Source organism: Herpailurus yagouaroundi, unplaced genomic scaffold (genome assembly GCF_014898765.1).
Source record: "Herpailurus yagouaroundi ecotype Mexico unplaced genomic scaffold, PumYag 162, whole genome shotgun sequence".
Lineage (NCBI taxonomy): Eukaryota > Metazoa > Chordata > Mammalia > Carnivora > Felidae > Herpailurus > Herpailurus yagouaroundi.
Window position 1 is genome coordinate 39,494,492 of NW_024412403.1, and position 17,240 is coordinate 39,511,731.

Here is a 17,240-nt window from a genome sequence, read left to right on the forward strand (position 1 = left end):
AATGTTTTATTTTAAAATGTTTTATTTTAAAATGTTTTATTTTAAAACATTAAAATATTTTTAAATGATTAATCCAGATTCTTTGAAATTTAGAAAACCTATTGAGTGAACCACTTAAAGAACTATGAAATTTGTTTGAAAAATTCTCTAAAATGAATAACAATGGAAATATCACCTATTACAATTTTATGCTAATGTTAGAAAAGATGAGAAAAAAAGTGACAATTAGCGAGCTAAACATTGAATTAAATAGTTACAAGTAGAGTCATAAAATAATCCTAACTGCTATCTTACATATGCATGAATAAATATGAAAGTTAATGAGAAATAAAAGTATATATTACAAACAAAAAAACCCCTACAAAGCTAAAGTTGGTTCTGAAACTAAAACAATCGAAAACCTTGAGAATATTTTATAAAAAGAGGGAAATGTCAGAAATAAGATTGAGAGGTTAACATAAATATATGCATATGTGTATTTAGTAGAGATTATGCAGTTAGTAATTATTAAAAATAATAGTTTAAATTTTAAATTTAGATTAAATTATTTCTTAAAATCTACTCACCCTTTCCTCAAAGAATAGAAAATCTCAATAGAAATCTAACCATTAAACTATTGAACTGGTAGGTAAAATATTTTTCCCCAAAATATTTTAATTTTTTTTTCAACGTTTATTTATTTTTGGGACAGAGACAGAGCATGAACGGGGGAGGGGCAGAGAGAGAGGGAGACACAGAATCGGAAACAGGCTCCAGGCTCCGAGCCATCAGCCCAGAGCCTGACGCGGGGCCCGAACCCACGGACCGCGAGATCGTGACCTGGCTGAAGTCGGACACTTAACCGACTGCGCCACCCAGGCGCCCCTCCCCAAAATATTTTAAAATAATAACAGACCCAGACAAAACTTGGTAGATCTAATTTTAAACTTCATATGATTTCTCTAAATAATGCAGAAAAAGGAACTCTCCCAAGTTTTGTGGCCAACATAGGCTTAATATCAAAACTGACAAAGAGAATATGAAGCAGAAATATTTCAGGTTAATCTCCTGGAGTAGGTATGGAAACACATTTGTAATAATACAAATAAAAATAGACCATGGATTAAAATGACAAAATAAGGGGCACCTGGATGGCTCAGTTAGTTGAGCATCCACCTCTTGATTTTTTTTTTTTTTGGCTTAGGTCATGATCTCATCGTTGTTCATATCAAGTCCCACACTGGGCTGTGCTCTGGGTGTGGATACTGCTTGAGATTATTCTCTCTCTCTCTCTCTCTCTCTCTCCCCCTCTCCCTAACTCTTTCCTTCTCACTCCCTCACACATTCTCTCCAAAATAATAAATAAATAATAAACAAATAAATAATGACAAAATAGTATGACCAAGTTGGGTTTATCCCTGCTAGTGCCAGACCGATTTAATTTTAAGAAAATCTCTATTGTAGTTAACCATGTTAATACATTAAATGAACAAAAAGTGATGATCCTTTCCATATGTGTAATAGAGGCATTAAATAAAATTCAGTATTCATCTGTAAGTTTGTAACTAAATTAGAAGGAAGTTGATGAACATTACTACAACATAGAGCAAGCATCATAATAATGGAGGTTCAAATTTTTATTTTCAGATAGATTATACTTGTCATAACTCTTATGGTGGGGGGGGAGATTAGGGAATGACAAATACCATATGATTTTACTCATATATAGAATTTTAAAAAGCAAAACAAGTGAACAAAGGTAAAAAAGCAGACATTTAAATATGGAAAGCAAATAGATGGTTTCCAGAGAGGAAGTGGGTGGGGGTTGGGTGAAATCGATAAAGGGGATTGCGAGGTCCAAATGTCCAGTTAAAAGGTATATAAGTCACAGATAAAAAGTACAGCATAGAGAATATTGTCAATAAGATTGTAAGAATGGTGACAGATCATATGATGATACTTACTGTGGTGAGAACTGAGCAAAAATAGTATTGAATCATTTTGTACACTTAAAGTACAATGCTTTATATTGTTTATACTTCATTAAAAATAATTTAAAAAGTTTTGTGAGTTGGGAATTTGGGGCTCTTTGGGATGGCTCATCCCACCTCTACATGCCATTGGTTAGGCTTGATCATGCATTTGTAGGGAGCTGGTAGTTGAGTTTCTCCTTCCACGACTGTTAGTAGGTTGGCTATTGACATGAATGATGGAATTAACCTTGCCACTCCTCAGCCAGCCAGGTAGCCCAGGTTTATTCACATGGTAGTGGTCTCAACGTTTCAAGAAGGACCATTTGCACAAAGCAAGGTCAGGCCTTATCATGAAATGATTTCGTAAGCCTCTGTGTGCTTCATGTTATTTTTTTTAATAGTTTTTAAAATGTTTATTTTGGGAGAAAGAGTGTGAGCGGGGGAGGGCAGAGAGAGAGAGGGAGGAAGAGAGAATCCCAAGCAGGTTCAATGCTGTCAGTGCAGAGCCCCACATGGGGCTCAAACTCATAAACTATGAGATCATGACTTGAGCTGAAATCAAGAGTCAGATACTCAACCAACTGAGCCACGTAGGCACCCCTGTGTGCTTCAAGCTTTTAAAATGACAATGTGCTACTTAGGGTGCTCTATAGAAATTGAACCAATAGTGTCTGTCTATAGAAGGAGATGTATATTAAGAAATTGGCTTATGCAATTATATAAACTGAGAAGTCCAAATCTGCTGAGTCGGGCCACAGACTGGAGAACCCAGAGGAAGCCCCATGTTGCAGTTCAGGCCTGAAGGCTCTCTGCTGCAGAATTCTCTCTTGCTCAGGGGAGGGCAGTCTTTTGTTCTATTCAGATTTTCAACTGATTGAATGAGGCCACCGACATTATGGAGGACAGTCTGCTTATTCAAAACCCACTGATTTAAAGATTAATCTCCTCACAAAAAAACATTCGCATGGAAACATGTAGAATAATGTTTGAACACATATCTGAGCACCATGCCTGTGCCAATATGACCTAGAAAATTCACCATCATAGTCAGTGTGGCTAAAAAAAACCTGATCTAGCAAAGTCCAGATTGTACTGTTACATGAGTAGAATTAAAAGTCACATTGCAAGAGTATGCTGTATAGGAATGGGAAAATGTGTGGCCATTTTGGGGGTTATATGGCATAGAATGGTAAATTCTTCAATATTATGGTTATGTGTATGATGTAGGACGGGGATGAACAAAGAAGATGTGTAAGTATACAGGTAATGTTTTATCATATATCTGGGTAGTAAGTACATAAGTGTATATTGTACTTCATACCTTAATTGTTCATAGCTATGATTATTCATACTATAAACACATACAGGGGCACCTGCATGGTTCAGTTTGTTAAGCATCCGACTCTGGATTTTGGCTCAGGTCATAATCTCATAGTTTATGAGTTTGAGCCCCAAATTGGGGTCTGGGCTGTGCTGCTTGGGTTCCTCTCATTTCCTCTTTCTCTGTTGCTCCCCTATTTGTACTTTCTCTCCCTCTCTCTCAAAATAAATACACTTAAAAAAACATAAATATATATATATACATATTGTGATATTGTGATTTATAATAAAAAAATGTGTGTCTCCAACAGAGCTCCTAAAACCATTGGGATTTCCTAAGTGATGAGAGCAATAATGATGTCTTTTGTTAGGTTAAGGAGCTGACTTTTGAAAAGTGCCTAGGTAACCTAAGGATGGTGGTTGGTTGCCAAGGTAAACAACAGCAATAAGAAGGTTAGAACTTGCAGTCCTCCCCCACAGTCACCCCTACCACCTCTGGGGAGGGGAGAAGGACTGGAATTTGAATCAGTTACCAATAATCAGTGATTTAATCCGTCATGCTTATGTAATGAGGCTTCCATGAAAACTCAAAGGACCGGGTTCTGAGAGCTTCTGGGTTGATGAACATGTGTAGATGTGGGGAGAGTGGTGTACTTGAACATGGAGGCTATACTTTGCCTTAGGCATCTCTTCTATCTGGTTGTTCTGACTTCTGTCTTCTTATAATAAATTGGTAATCTAGAAATTGTTTCTCTGAGTTTTGGGTGAGCCACTCTAGCAAATTAAACACAAGGAGAGCTGGTTGAAATCTCTGATCTATAACCAGTTGATCAGAAAGCACAGGCAACAAGTTGGACTTGAGATTGGTCTCTGATGTTGGTGGAATACACTTGTGTAGGTCTGAACCCTTAACCGGTGGGATCTGATGCTGTCTTAGGTAGGTAGATAGTGACAGAATTGAATTGATTTGTAGGATGCCAGGCTAGTAATTTCGAAACCCAAAATTGCTTGGTAGTGTGGGGAAATTCCCCTCACACATTAGAACTGGCGACCAGAATTGTACATATGTGCATATGTATACAATTTGAAGTCAAAATATCATGGTCTATATTGTCCTTCCATCATACTGTAGGAAAGTTGGAATCCTAAAGAAAATCATGGTTTTTCAGCTATTATAGCTTGACCAGAATTTGTCACTATAAATGTAAATTTTGTATTTGCAGCATATACTTGTTTTTATATTAAAGTTGAACTTCTATCCTGTTCAGAGGGCCTTATTTTCAAGTCACATAATTCAGCCTCAGTACTAAAACTGCTAATTTCAACAAAGATAAAACACATGCATGCACACGTGTTCTTTTTTTTTTAAGTTTCTTTAGTTCATGAAATGTTGAAAGTAATGTCTTCACAAAGACACCATTTTTCCTAATTACATAGCTAGTGCAAACAAAACAGGCACACTTTAAAGTAAGAAATAGAGACTTATTACTCAGAAATTCTTGTCTGAGTCAGGTGCAAGTGTATAAAAACTAAATTATGTATAGGTAGATTATATGAAGTTGATATTAGAATACTTAAGATATAAAGCATTAGTTCTTTTGAGACACTTGATGTGAACCAAAATGTGATTGGATTACCAGAGGCTATGCTTGTTTCATCCTTATTTTAATGACTACTGACTATATGCCATTAAGAATGAGACTAACTGGTAGTGGGATGCTTTGTTTCAATCACTGACTTGCAAATCTAAGCAAATTACTTAGCTTACAGGGCCCTGATTCCCCATTTCTAAAATCAAATTTCTGATATTTATCTCAAAGAGTCTATGGATTATGATTTTCATTCATATGAAAAGATGGACTTTTCTTCTGTGTGATGGGGTGTCCTAGCACTTCTAATCAGGAAAATATTTTCAATGTAAACAGCAATGTATTTTATTTTGAAATTTCTAGCATTTGAAATCCAAATGGTACTTAGGAAATTTTCTGTAGTTGTAGATAAGTTACCACTCATTGGGATCTGTCACTTATTTATTTTTCACACTTACTATTTTTATAAAGCGGTGAGAATTTTTCAAATTCCATGATTCTTTTCAAGTTATTTAATGGCTACAGTAAATGAAACCAAGGTGCATGTATACCTATTAGTATTTTTTATATCACTCATAATTTCATGGTATACATTTTTGTTGAATAGATGAATAATTGCATACCTATTTCTTTATCCGATTTGTTTACTGAACAACCAGCCAAAATTGTTTTTACTATGACATGGTGTTTACCATCAATGTATTCTATCCTAGCTAGAGATTTTTTTTTTTCCTTTCCAGGAAGTAAATGCATCCTTGTGGGGAGAAAAGCTTAAAATAATCTTTAAAAAGCGGGAAAGCAAAGTCTGTATTGAAATGCTAATATGTTTTGGGATAAAAGCAAGAGTATAAATAATTAAAAATAATAAAGCTTAACAAGGTTTCTGAGCATATAACCTTCCAAAGTGTTTGCAGTGAAACGTAGTATTACCCATAGTGTGGGTAAGAACTTGAACACCATAGCCAGAATGAGAATAGTGTCTTATGTATAACAAATACCATGCATGTTTTTGCCAAATTTATGTCCAAATGAACTTCATCATTGGCAGAATGAAGCATTGTGATAATTCTTGCATCTAAAATAGACTTAAGTCGGGGCACCTGGGTGGCTCAGTCGGTTAAGTGTCCGACTTCGGCTCAGGTCATGATCTCACCATGGGAATTTGAGCCCCACATCAGGCTCTGTGCTGATAGCTCAGAGCCTGGAACCTGCTTTGATTCTGTGTCTCCCTCTCTTTTCTCTCTCTGCCCCTCCCCTACTCACACTCTGTGAGCAAAAAATAAATAAACATTATCTCTCTCTCAGAAATAAACATTAAAAAAATTTAAAAAAATAGACTTTAATATATGAAGCAAAAATATTGAGAGATGAGTAAATGTTTATTGGACTTATGAAAACTGTCTTGATATATTTTGTTTTAATATATTCAATCAAAATACCCTAAGTAAAATCTGCAGAATAAATAGAAATGTACACAGATAGAGGTATAGCCATATAACTACAATAGTTAGGGTAGCTAGCCATAGTCTAGAACAAGGTTTCCTTTACCTGATAATGACTGACTTGCCCTCAAAATGTTTTTATGCTCCTTTTTCATTATTTTATATAATATAGAAAAAAATAACTTAAATAGACTTATCTATCAAGTAAAGCATTTTGATAACAGACCTAGTGACAAAGGTTAGCATCCACTTGAGACACATTTTGAGAATAATCTCAGGAGTCAGTGCCAAAGCCAAACAGAGAAAGAGAGAGTATGTGACCTCTGCACTTGGCCAAATGCATCATATTAAACACTGTAAGCATCAAGGAACTAAGCTTTTTAATATTTATTCAAGATGTGCTAAATGCTGTGTAACATTCCAGCATTCTTGAGAAAGATGTTGCCTGTCAGTTTGTGTTTAAGTGAAGGCTGCATAGAGGAGACAAAGGCTGTATAGGGCTTTAAAGAGTATGATTCTCAGCCCTACATAAATTGTTAATTTTAGGTTACATGGTATCTGAAATACATAATCCTACAATTTTGTGGGGTTACTATGAGTATTATTGTAATTATTGATGATTATGTCCTATCTGTGATATTAATAAAAGTATACAATAATAATTAAATGATAAATTACCTCAATGAGTAGGGTTTAAGGTGAGGTCAGTAGGTATTGATTTTGTATTTATGTTGAGCCATAACTAAAGAATGTCAATATGCCTGTGTTCTGAGGAATCTGTCCTAGAGGGTTAATAAGAATAACACAAAATAAAGGAAATAGAAGTTTAATCCTCTGCTTATCCAAAAGCACTCATTATAGAAAGACTAGAATTGTCCTACTATAATAATAATAGTTCTAATAATAGTGGGAAAATGAATTTATAAGATGCTTTGTACCCTAAGGGTAGTAACTTATAAAATAACAGAAATTTCCATCAAGAACTAATATTCTGGACTAGTAAAATAACAGTTTGGACTAGGATATTTTTTGAATTTCTTAAACTTAGGCTAATTTTTTATTTTTGGTTCGTTAAGGTACATGTATAATTTTCTTTGTCAAATAATTTTCCTGTATTTTCAGATTTTTCTACTATACTGTATTATTTTAGAAATGAATAAAGTTTAAGATGTATATGTAAAATATCTGTTAATACAACATAAAATTTCCCCTATGCAACGAACACATTAACAGTATATCCAAATTTTGTATCATAGACCCATGGAAAATAACTTTTTGGGAGTTGGCAAAACTACAGTACAAACTTTTGTTAAGCTCAAGAAACTGTGTAATTATAACCTGAAGGTTTGAATAAATATATTGCCACGTAAGTGTATGTGGGATTTGGGGATGGAAATATGTAAAAGAGAAAGTAAAAATAGGCAAAGGACTGTCTTAGGTTGAGTTCCCTGGAGGCAGAGGCAGAGATAATGAGGGTGAAGGAGATTGAGGGAGGAAGTACTCTCAGGAAGAGGCCAGAGATGGGAGCAGGAGAGGACAGAGGAATAAAACCATAGCAAAGAGGTGTTCTTATCTGGAGACTAGCTTCTACTTCATCTTGTAGGAGACTTTGAAGCAAGAATGACAGCACACGGTTGGTTTCCACTTGAGGCATTCATGTTTCTAGCCTGTGTAGGTCTGTCCTGAGCTTCAGGCTACCTCCCATCTGCAGAGGATTTCTTCAGAGAAGGGGACAGCTGGAGCCTTTGGCAGTCGGCACTCAATAGCTAGAGGGTTGGTGCACCTACTCAATTAAGGAGATATAGGTGGGGCACCAGAATTACTCATTATAAGACCTTTCATGTTTGGAAAGCCTCACTTTGTTTTGTGAAAACCACCACAACAATAATAGGAAAACGGGTAGGAACTTTTAGAGGAAAGGACATGAACTTTTGAACTGTATCTGGGTGATGAATTACAAATCTATCCCATCGTAGCGTTTGTAAGTCACTAAACTTTGCTGAACCTCAGTTTCTTCAATTATGCTATGGCAATGCCAATTAGATGTCTTTCTAAAATACCTTGGAAAGTGCCTGGAATATCCTAAATGTTGAGTTAATAGTAACTACTTGCTTTGTGACACTAATCGCTTGTGTTAAGATTGTTTATTCCTTAAAATTAGCTCCTGTTTGTAGAGTACTTTAGCGTTTGCTACATTTTTCTAAACACATTATCATATTTAAACTTTATAAAGACCTCTGAGGTCAGTAGGTTATACATTATTTATCATCTTTTACATATTAGTAAATACATATTCAGAGAAGCAATATGGGAGATAAACTGTATTAGTTACCTACTGCTGGATAACAAATTACTCCTAAGCATAGCAGCTTAAAATATCTCATTATTGTTATCTCACAATTTCTGTGGGTCAGGAATCAGAGCATGGCTTTACTAGGTTCTCTGCTTCAAGGTGTCTCACAGATAGAAATTAGGATGTCGGCCCATATCTCTCTCACAAGGCTATCACAGCATTGGTAAGAGCTGTTGATAGCTCAAGGTTCAAGTAGGGCGAAATTCACTAGTGGTTCTTGGCAGGATTTTGTTCCCCAAAGTCTGGTAGTCTGAGAGCTTCAGTTTCTTGTTGTACAGGTCTCTCCAACATTTGCGTCTTGTTCCATCAAAGGGAGAAAGATGAGGATGTGTATTTGGAGGGACAGAATGCCAGTAAGAAAGCACTGGCAAGAGAGAAACCGTGGTCTTTTCCAATCAACAAAGTGACATGCATCATTTTTACTGTACTCTGTTCTTTGAAAGCACATCACTGGGTTCAGCCCACATGCAATGGGAGATTATACAAGGGTGTGAATACCAGGAGATGGGAATTGTGAGCCATGTCAGAGCTGCCTACAACAGAAACCAGTTTTTTGTGGGTGGTTTGTTTGTTTTGTTTTGTTTCTTTTGGTATATACTGTTCAGAAATTGGGCTAATATAATGGAGAATGTAATCCATATTTTGATTATTTTTCTCTTTCTACCTCTTGCAAAAGGTTACTTTTGTTTAATTTTATAGGGTCACGTTGATAGTAAGTAGCAAATCTGTACTCAGGTTGTAATGATGAAAACCAAATACAAGTGGTCTGACTTCTATCAGACATCAAGAATAGCATCTGATCCTTTATTTTGCTTTGCAGAGTGGCTTATTTTATAAAGTTAGCGCTCAAAAAAGGTTGTTGAATAAATAAACTTAACAAAATGCTAACCAGAAGGATATTATCCTTTATTTTCTTCATTAATCTTGTTGAAATTCCAAATTTTTCCAGACCTGTGCAGAAAGTGAATAAAATAAAGCCAGTACTGTTAGATGGTGTCCCCTCTAACTTTTCATCATGTGGTAGGAAATTTTTCCCTTGCAAAGGCAGACTGCACTGAATTCTGCCCAATGTGTCAATGCTTATGATTGCTTTATTATGCAGGCTTATGCCACTCATAGCTTATCAGATTTTAAATTACCATATAAATTTCCATAGTTAGACAATATAGGAGACATCAGTTTAAAAAGCATCTAATTTTATTTTCAAAGCTAGATAAGAAACAATCAACACTTTAGAATGAAAGCAATACCCCTAAGCTGGAAAGTAAGAGTCTAACAATATTAGCTAGACTAATCACCACTTGGTATCACAATCATAATACTTGCAAAATAGAAACTTTGGTTTAATTAATAGTAACACCTGCAGGGTAAGAAGATCCAGAATTTGCTTCTTTTGGGGGACATGGGGGCTGACATAACACATCCCAGTTTTCATTGAACAAATCTATAAATTAACCTAAAATACATGATAAAGGGAATGCAAATACCATCCAAAGTGTGAATTTTAGTCCTATGTTTATTATGGCAAAAAATGTTTTGTCTTTTTTCCTTTCACCTATCTTTTTAAATAAAATTTTATATCATTTCAAATTGTCTTTTTATCACCTTATTTTACCATAGGTGGCCAGGTAGGACTCACTAAATCTAAGAAAGCAATAGAACAAAATAAAACTACAAAGTGAAATTTATGGTTTTTTTTTTTTTTTGTAATTTTGTAGTTGTCTAATTTCAGATTCTACTTTCAGCCTTGATTTATATGTAACTGCACATGACTTTCTACCCTACCTACTAGATGGTCAACCGCTTGAAAATAAGGACAAAATCACATTCATTTGTTTATCTCACAGCATATGACAAAAAACCTTGTATCTATGTCAGGACTTAATAAGTATCAAAATGTAGCTTGTCATAAATAAAAAAGTTAACAGTGTCAGGGAACTTTCAGCATGGAGTACGTGAATCCAGTTAGTAACAAAGGCATAATAAGAGGAATTTCAAGGTTCAGGAATTACTAGGAAGGATAGTCTTAGGAAGTGGTAGATACAGAATAAAACAATGCTTAAATAAAAAGACCAATCTACATGCTTGTTCACAAAAAGCATATGATCAGAATTCAGCTAATATTTCTGTAAGAGTTTCTCTGTAGCTTGTGGAATCATTAATCGTTCAGTTTTAATGGCTAGTGAACATTTTAAAATATTCACCCTCACCAATAATTAAAGGAATTAAAATTAAGATAATAAAATTTGATTTTTCACTTATAAAATTAACATTTTTAACTGCCGCAGTGAAGTGTTAAAGGATACAGAGAAATCACTCGCACATGCACACACACACACCACACATATACACATGCAACTTGAAAATGAACAAATGCACAATACTGCAGGAATGAATACTACAGCAGCAATTAACGTAAAAGAACTTTAAAATAGTCTATACAACAATGCTTTATATCAAGTAGAACCAAATTTAATGAAAGACATTTAAGACAAATGAAACAATATTGAGAGAAGCTAAAAAAAACAACAAAGAATAAATGGAGAATGTTTTATGATCATGGGTTGAAAAGAGAGGGGAAAAAAAAGAATGGAGAAAACTTGAAGATCTTATCCTCAAATTGACTGATGGATTCAGTAAAATCCCAGTGAAAAGCCCCACAAATTTGTGTGGCTGTGTATTGTCTGGAAATTGACAAGCTGATTATAAAATTCATAGGGAAATGCGATTGCCAAGGCGTTCTAAAGAAGCACAATGGGCAGGACTTCCTCTATAAGGGATCAAGATTTATTATAAAGCCAAATTGAGCGGTATCAGTGCAAGAATAGACTGGTAAACCATTGGAAAATTAGAGTCCAGAAATAGGCCCATGAATATGTGTATTTAGGAATAGGGGAAAAAATTGTTATAGATTCTTACGGTGAAATGAAATAATTGAAAGAAAGACTTAATTACATGAGAGAAAATTTCTCCTATGTTGAAAAAAAACAAGATAAAAAATTTACTAATGTGGTTTTAACTTTTTAAAATGTAAGGAGAAAAAAGTCACCAAAATATTATCAAAGATCCTCTATAGAAAATAATATGGCCATTTATGAATATATACTATATATATAAAACATGTATACATTTTATAATCAGAAATAGCCTTAATATTAGAAAACAGAAGTACGAAGTAAGAGAAACTTTTTAGACAGCCTATAATTACATTAAACAAGCTATGCATTTCAAGTTAGTTGAGATATAATCATTCTCAATTATTTTCTTTAAAATCTTAGAGGATGTAAAAATTGGAAGTAAGCAAATATTCAGGTGTTTTAGAGGTGAGTTTGAACCTAGAGGTCCATGCTTATGACTTCACTGAAGGGCACTTGGGAAGTATGACAGAAAGCAAATACTGAAATGTAGGTGACAGAGACTATATGATTCTGTTTCTAGTTTGAATATCATTCTCCCCAGTGAAAAGAAATACACAGAGCCACGAGTGGCAAAATTCAGCTTCTGCAGTCTCCTTCATATCTTGCAAGATTGTGTGTTAGAGTATAGCCTTTAAAATTTTACAGGAAGTTCATTTAGAAAAAAATTGGGGGGCACTTAGGTGGCTTAGTCGGTTGAGTGTCCAACTTTGGCTCAGGTCATGATCTTGTGGTTCGAGAGGTCAAGCCCCACATCAGCTCTGTGCTGACAGTTCAGAGCCTGGAGCCTTCTTCAGATTCTGTATCTCCTTCTCTCTCTGCCCCTCTTCCCTTGCACTCTGTCTCTCTCTCTCAAAAATAAATAAACATTAAAAAAAAATTTCAGAAAATATTTCTTTTGACCTAACTTTTTAAATATACATATTTAAAATTTTTATAATGCTATACTTTATTAAATCCTCTAAAAGGCAAATATTAGTGATTTTTTTTTATTAAATGCAATCTTTGGTTTTCTCTAACATGTATAATTGAAGGGGTTCAAGGTATTATTTAAATCAATTTTTTAAGATTCATATATCTTAATGCTCTAATCTTAGAAATAAGTAGCAAGCATTGAAACATTGGGAAGGGAACAAAAGAATATTAAAGAGAAAGGAAAGGAAACCTAATTATACATTTATAAATACTTGTGTAAGATCAGAGTTTCTTTAAGGAAACCTTCCTCTCTCATACTTTATCAACATTTCTGACTGAGGCCGGCCCCAAGCTCTAGTACCACCTATAGTCATGTAACCTAAGTCTGAAAAATCAGATTTTTCTACCACCTTCCCCTGATCGAGTAATAAGTCCAGGTCTAGAGATGGAACAGATAAACCGAACTATTCTGTGTTGTGTGTATGTATTTTCTTTCTTTCCTTTCCCCTTTCATCTTTCCCCTCCCCCTCCCTTCCTTTTTTATGAATTTGTAGGCCCGAGAGGAGAGAAGGTGTTTTATTTTTATAATTTATTTATTTTTTTAAAACCATTTTATGATGCCAATTTTAAATAGAGTTTTATTTAAGACATTGCATTTTCCACTTAACAATACAGAGCTTATAGGGCGCCTGGGTGGCGCAGTCGGTTAAGCGTCCGACTTCAGCCAGGTCACGATCTCGCGGTCCGTGAGTTCGAGCCCCGCGTCGGGCTCTGGGCTGATGGCTCAGAGCCTGGAGCCTGTTTCCGATTCTGTGTCTCCCTCTCTCTCTGCCCCTCCCCCGTTCATGCTCTGTCTCTCTCTGTCCCAAAAATAAATAAACGTTGAAAAAAAAAATTAAAAAACAAAACAATACAGAGCTTATAAAGTGCAATGTTATATTTCCTTTCCTTGTGCACATAGTCCACAGTTTACTAACTATAGCAGCTCAACTTTAAAACTGCCATGGAATTTGCTACAAATTTGGGTCCTTCAAATGTTTTGTGTGGAACATCGCTAGACCTATTCTTAGCTTGGCTTAATCAACCTCTTCAATGGTGGGCCCAGAGGAGGCACCTCCAGATGGGGGAGCTCCACCACCAGGGAAGCCTCCAGGCATGCCTCCTGCACTCCGGTACAGCTTCTTAATGACGGGATTGCAGACCTTCTCCAGCTCTTTCTGCCGACGCTCAAATTCTTCTTTTACTGCAGTCTGGTTCTTATCCAGCCAGTTGATGATTTCATTACACTTGTCCAGAATCTTCTGTTTGTCCTCATCGTTGATTTTTACCCTGAAGCTTTTTATCTTCAACAGCTGCTTTCATGTTGAATGCATAAGATTCAACTGAATGCTTGAAGGACACCTTGTCTCGCTGCTTCTCATCTTCAGCTTTGTGCTGCTCAGCTTCCTGGACCATGTGCTCAATGTCTTCCTGGCTCATGCGACCTTTGTCATTTGCGATGGTGATCTTGTTCTCTTTTCCTGTACTCTTATCCACAGCAGAGACATTGAGAATGCCATTAGCATCAATATCAAAGGTAACCCCAATCTGAGGAACACCCCGGGGGACAGGAGGTATGCCTGTGAGTTCAAACTTGCCAAGTAGGTTGTTATCCTTGGTCATGGCACGCTCCCCTTCATAAACCTGAATGAGCACACCAGGCTGGTTGTCAGAGTAGGTAGTGAAGGTTTGGGTATGTTTGGTAGGAATGGTAGTATTGTGCTTGATGAGAACAGTCATGACTCCACCAGCAGTTTCAATGTGAAGAGAAAGACGAGTGACATCCAACAGCAGCAAATCTTGAGTATTTTCAGATTTGTCTCCAGAAAGGATGGCTGCCTGGACAGCTGCACCATAAGCGACAGCCTCATCAGGGTTGATGCTCTTATTCAGTTCCTTCCCATTGAAAAAGTCTTGTAGAAGTTTCTGAATCTTGGGGATACTTGCAGAACCACCCATCAAGACAATATCGTGGATCTGAGACTTAAACTTGGCATCCCGAAGGGCTTTCTCTACAGGGTCCAGGATGCCACGGAACAGGTCAGCATTTAATTCTTCAAACCAGGCAGGAGTAATAGAGGTATAAAAGTCCATTCCTTCATATAGAGAATCAACCTCAATACTGGCCTGGGTGCTGGAAGAAAGTGTGCGCTTGGTGCGCTCGCAAGCAGTATGGAGGCAACGTGCTGCCCGCTTGTTCTCCCTGATGTCCTGCTTATGTTTTCATTTGAACTCTGCAATAAAATGGTTTACCATTTGGTTGTCAAAGTCTTCTCCACCTAAGTGGGTGTCTCCAGCAGATTTGACCTCAAAGATCCCATCTTCAATAGTGAGGATTGACACATCAAAAGTGCCACCTCCCAAGTCAAAGATCAGCACATTCCTTTCAGCTCCAACCTTTTTGTCTAAGCCATAAGCAATAGCAGCAGCAGTTGGCTCACTGATGATTCGTAGTACATTAAGACCAGCAATATTTCCAGCATGTTTGGTAGCCTAATGCTGAGAGTTGTTAAAATAGGCAGGTACTGTGACTACAGCATTGGTAACAGTCTTCCCAAGGTAAGCCTCTGTGATTTCCTTCATCTTTGTCAAAACCATAGAGGACACCTCCTCTGGATAGAAACTTTTGATCTCTTCCTCATATTCTACTTGGACCTTGGGCCTGCCAGCATTGTTCACCACCACGAAGGGCCAATGCTTCATATCAGATTGGATGACAGCATTGTCGAATCTACCTCCAATCAGATGTTTGGCATCAAAAACTGTGTTGGGATTCATTGCAACTTGATTCTTTGCAGCATCAATAGTTCAGTGTCAGTAAAGGTGACATAACTTGGGGTGGTTCGGTTTCCCTGATCGTTGGCAATTATTTCCACTTTCCCGTGCTGGAAGACAAACACACAGGAGTAGGTGGTGCCAAGATCAATGTCAACTGCAGGTCTCTTAGACATAGTTACTTCAGTAATGGGAGTGGCCCGGCTTGAGAAGGGAACAGCTACCTGGAGAGCTAATGCCGCATTCAATGAGACCCTTTTTAGTTTTATTTTTATAAGTAAATTTTTATTTTAAGCTAGGGGCACCTGGGTGGCACAGTCAATTAAGTGTCTGACTTCAGCTCAGGTCATGATCTCATGGCTCAGGAGTTTGAGTCATGGCTCTGGGCTAACAGTTGAGATCCTGGAGCCCCTTTTGGATTCAGTGTCTCCCCCTCTCTCTGCCCCTCCCCTGCTCATGCTCTGTCTGTCTGTCTCTCTCAAAAATAAACATTAAAAATTATATGGAACTCCTGATTTTTTTTTTTTTTTTTTTTTTTTTTTTTTTTTTTTTTTTTTTTTTTAGCACTGTGTAAGGAATCTTAAGAATCAACCAACACTCAGGAAAGGACATATTAAGAGAGAATCCTGATGACATAGGTAGAAACCTGTATCTAGACATTTCAAAATTCTTAGTTTCATGTACCACTATATTGGCATTAAAGTAGTTTCAAGTGACAAAACTAGTTTAAACAAGCATCCATAGAGTGATATTCAGGATTATTTTTTCAACAACAAAATCTGCTTTTCTCTTCCCATTAAACCCTCAGAGTGGGCTCAAATCTCCTTGACTTCAGTAAAGGTCAAGTAGAAAAAAATAATAGGTTCTACAGTTGCTGTGTTTCTCAGCCAAGTGTCACAAAGAACAAATCCACAATTTTTAGTCTACCCTAGAGCTTCTTGCAAGTAATGACACCAACACCAACAATAAAATAGGTGGGGAAATTGGATTCACAGGAACCCCTTATTTATGCAAGATATAAATGTCAATGAGTAAAATGTGTAGGGTACCAAAGTTCATGAGCAGGCAGTCTTATTACAGTGCCTTCTATTTATAATCCAAGTCTGAACATTTATCTGTTTTCCACTGCTAAAGTCTCTCTCTAGACCTTTCCCAAAGGTGGAGTTAGCTAAAACACAGATTACCACCTCTTGTTACTATTTCCTTCCTTTGCATGTGGCTTTTCATATTATAATCTTAGTGGTGTTAAGTAAGTCTTTGTAGCCTGGAGAGCCAAGAGCCGGGCTTGCATAGTATTTTGGCTGTTCTTACTTGTGTGAGAAATTCTTTTTCCTTATTCTGTTTTTACTAGCTGGGTATGAAAGCACCTCCTCCTTACTGTGCTGATTATGAAAATTCAGTATAGCAGCAAAGAACTCCTGTCAACATATTTCTCTTAGCCTTAATTCTTGCTCATAAATAGCATAACGATGAGGAGCATGGACACTGGGACCAAACTGAAGTTGGAATATTGGCCCCAATTACTGGCTGTGTGATATCGGGGAAATCATTAACTCAGATTGTGCCTCAACCTCCTCATCTCTAAAGGGGAGAATAAGAAGAACTAGTTCATACGATTTTGTCAAGATTAATTATGCTTTTATTATTTGAGCTATATTAGATGACCTCAACATATGATATATAAAATATACAATATTTGCAAGCTTATTTATTTAAAATAAACTTAAGTATATATCTATATGCATATTCTATTCTCTGCTGTAAGGTGAGAGAACTTCCAAATTGGTGAAGAGAATTAAAAAAAAAATTTTTTTTAATGTTTATTTATTTTTGAGAGAGAGACAGAGCGTGAGGTAGAGAGGGACAGAGAGAGAGGGACACAGAATCAGAAGCAGGCTCCAGGCTCTGAGCCATCAGCACAGAGCCTGATGTAGGGCTCA

General features: G+C 36.4%; 1 protein-coding gene across 1 annotated transcript; it reads right to left on the bottom strand.

Annotated features, from left to right (window-relative positions):
- Positions 1–13,489: 13,489 nt before the first annotated feature.
- Positions 13,490–15,479, bottom strand: LOC121036101 (heat shock cognate 71 kDa protein-like). Its single transcript, XM_040484222.1, is given in 3 exon segments — positions 13,490–13,811; positions 13,813–15,329; positions 15,332–15,479. Coding segments are annotated over 3 exon segments (1,911 nt in total). The 5' UTR covers positions 15,477–15,479; the 3' UTR covers positions 13,490–13,562.
- Positions 15,480–17,240: the final 1,761 nt, after the last annotated feature.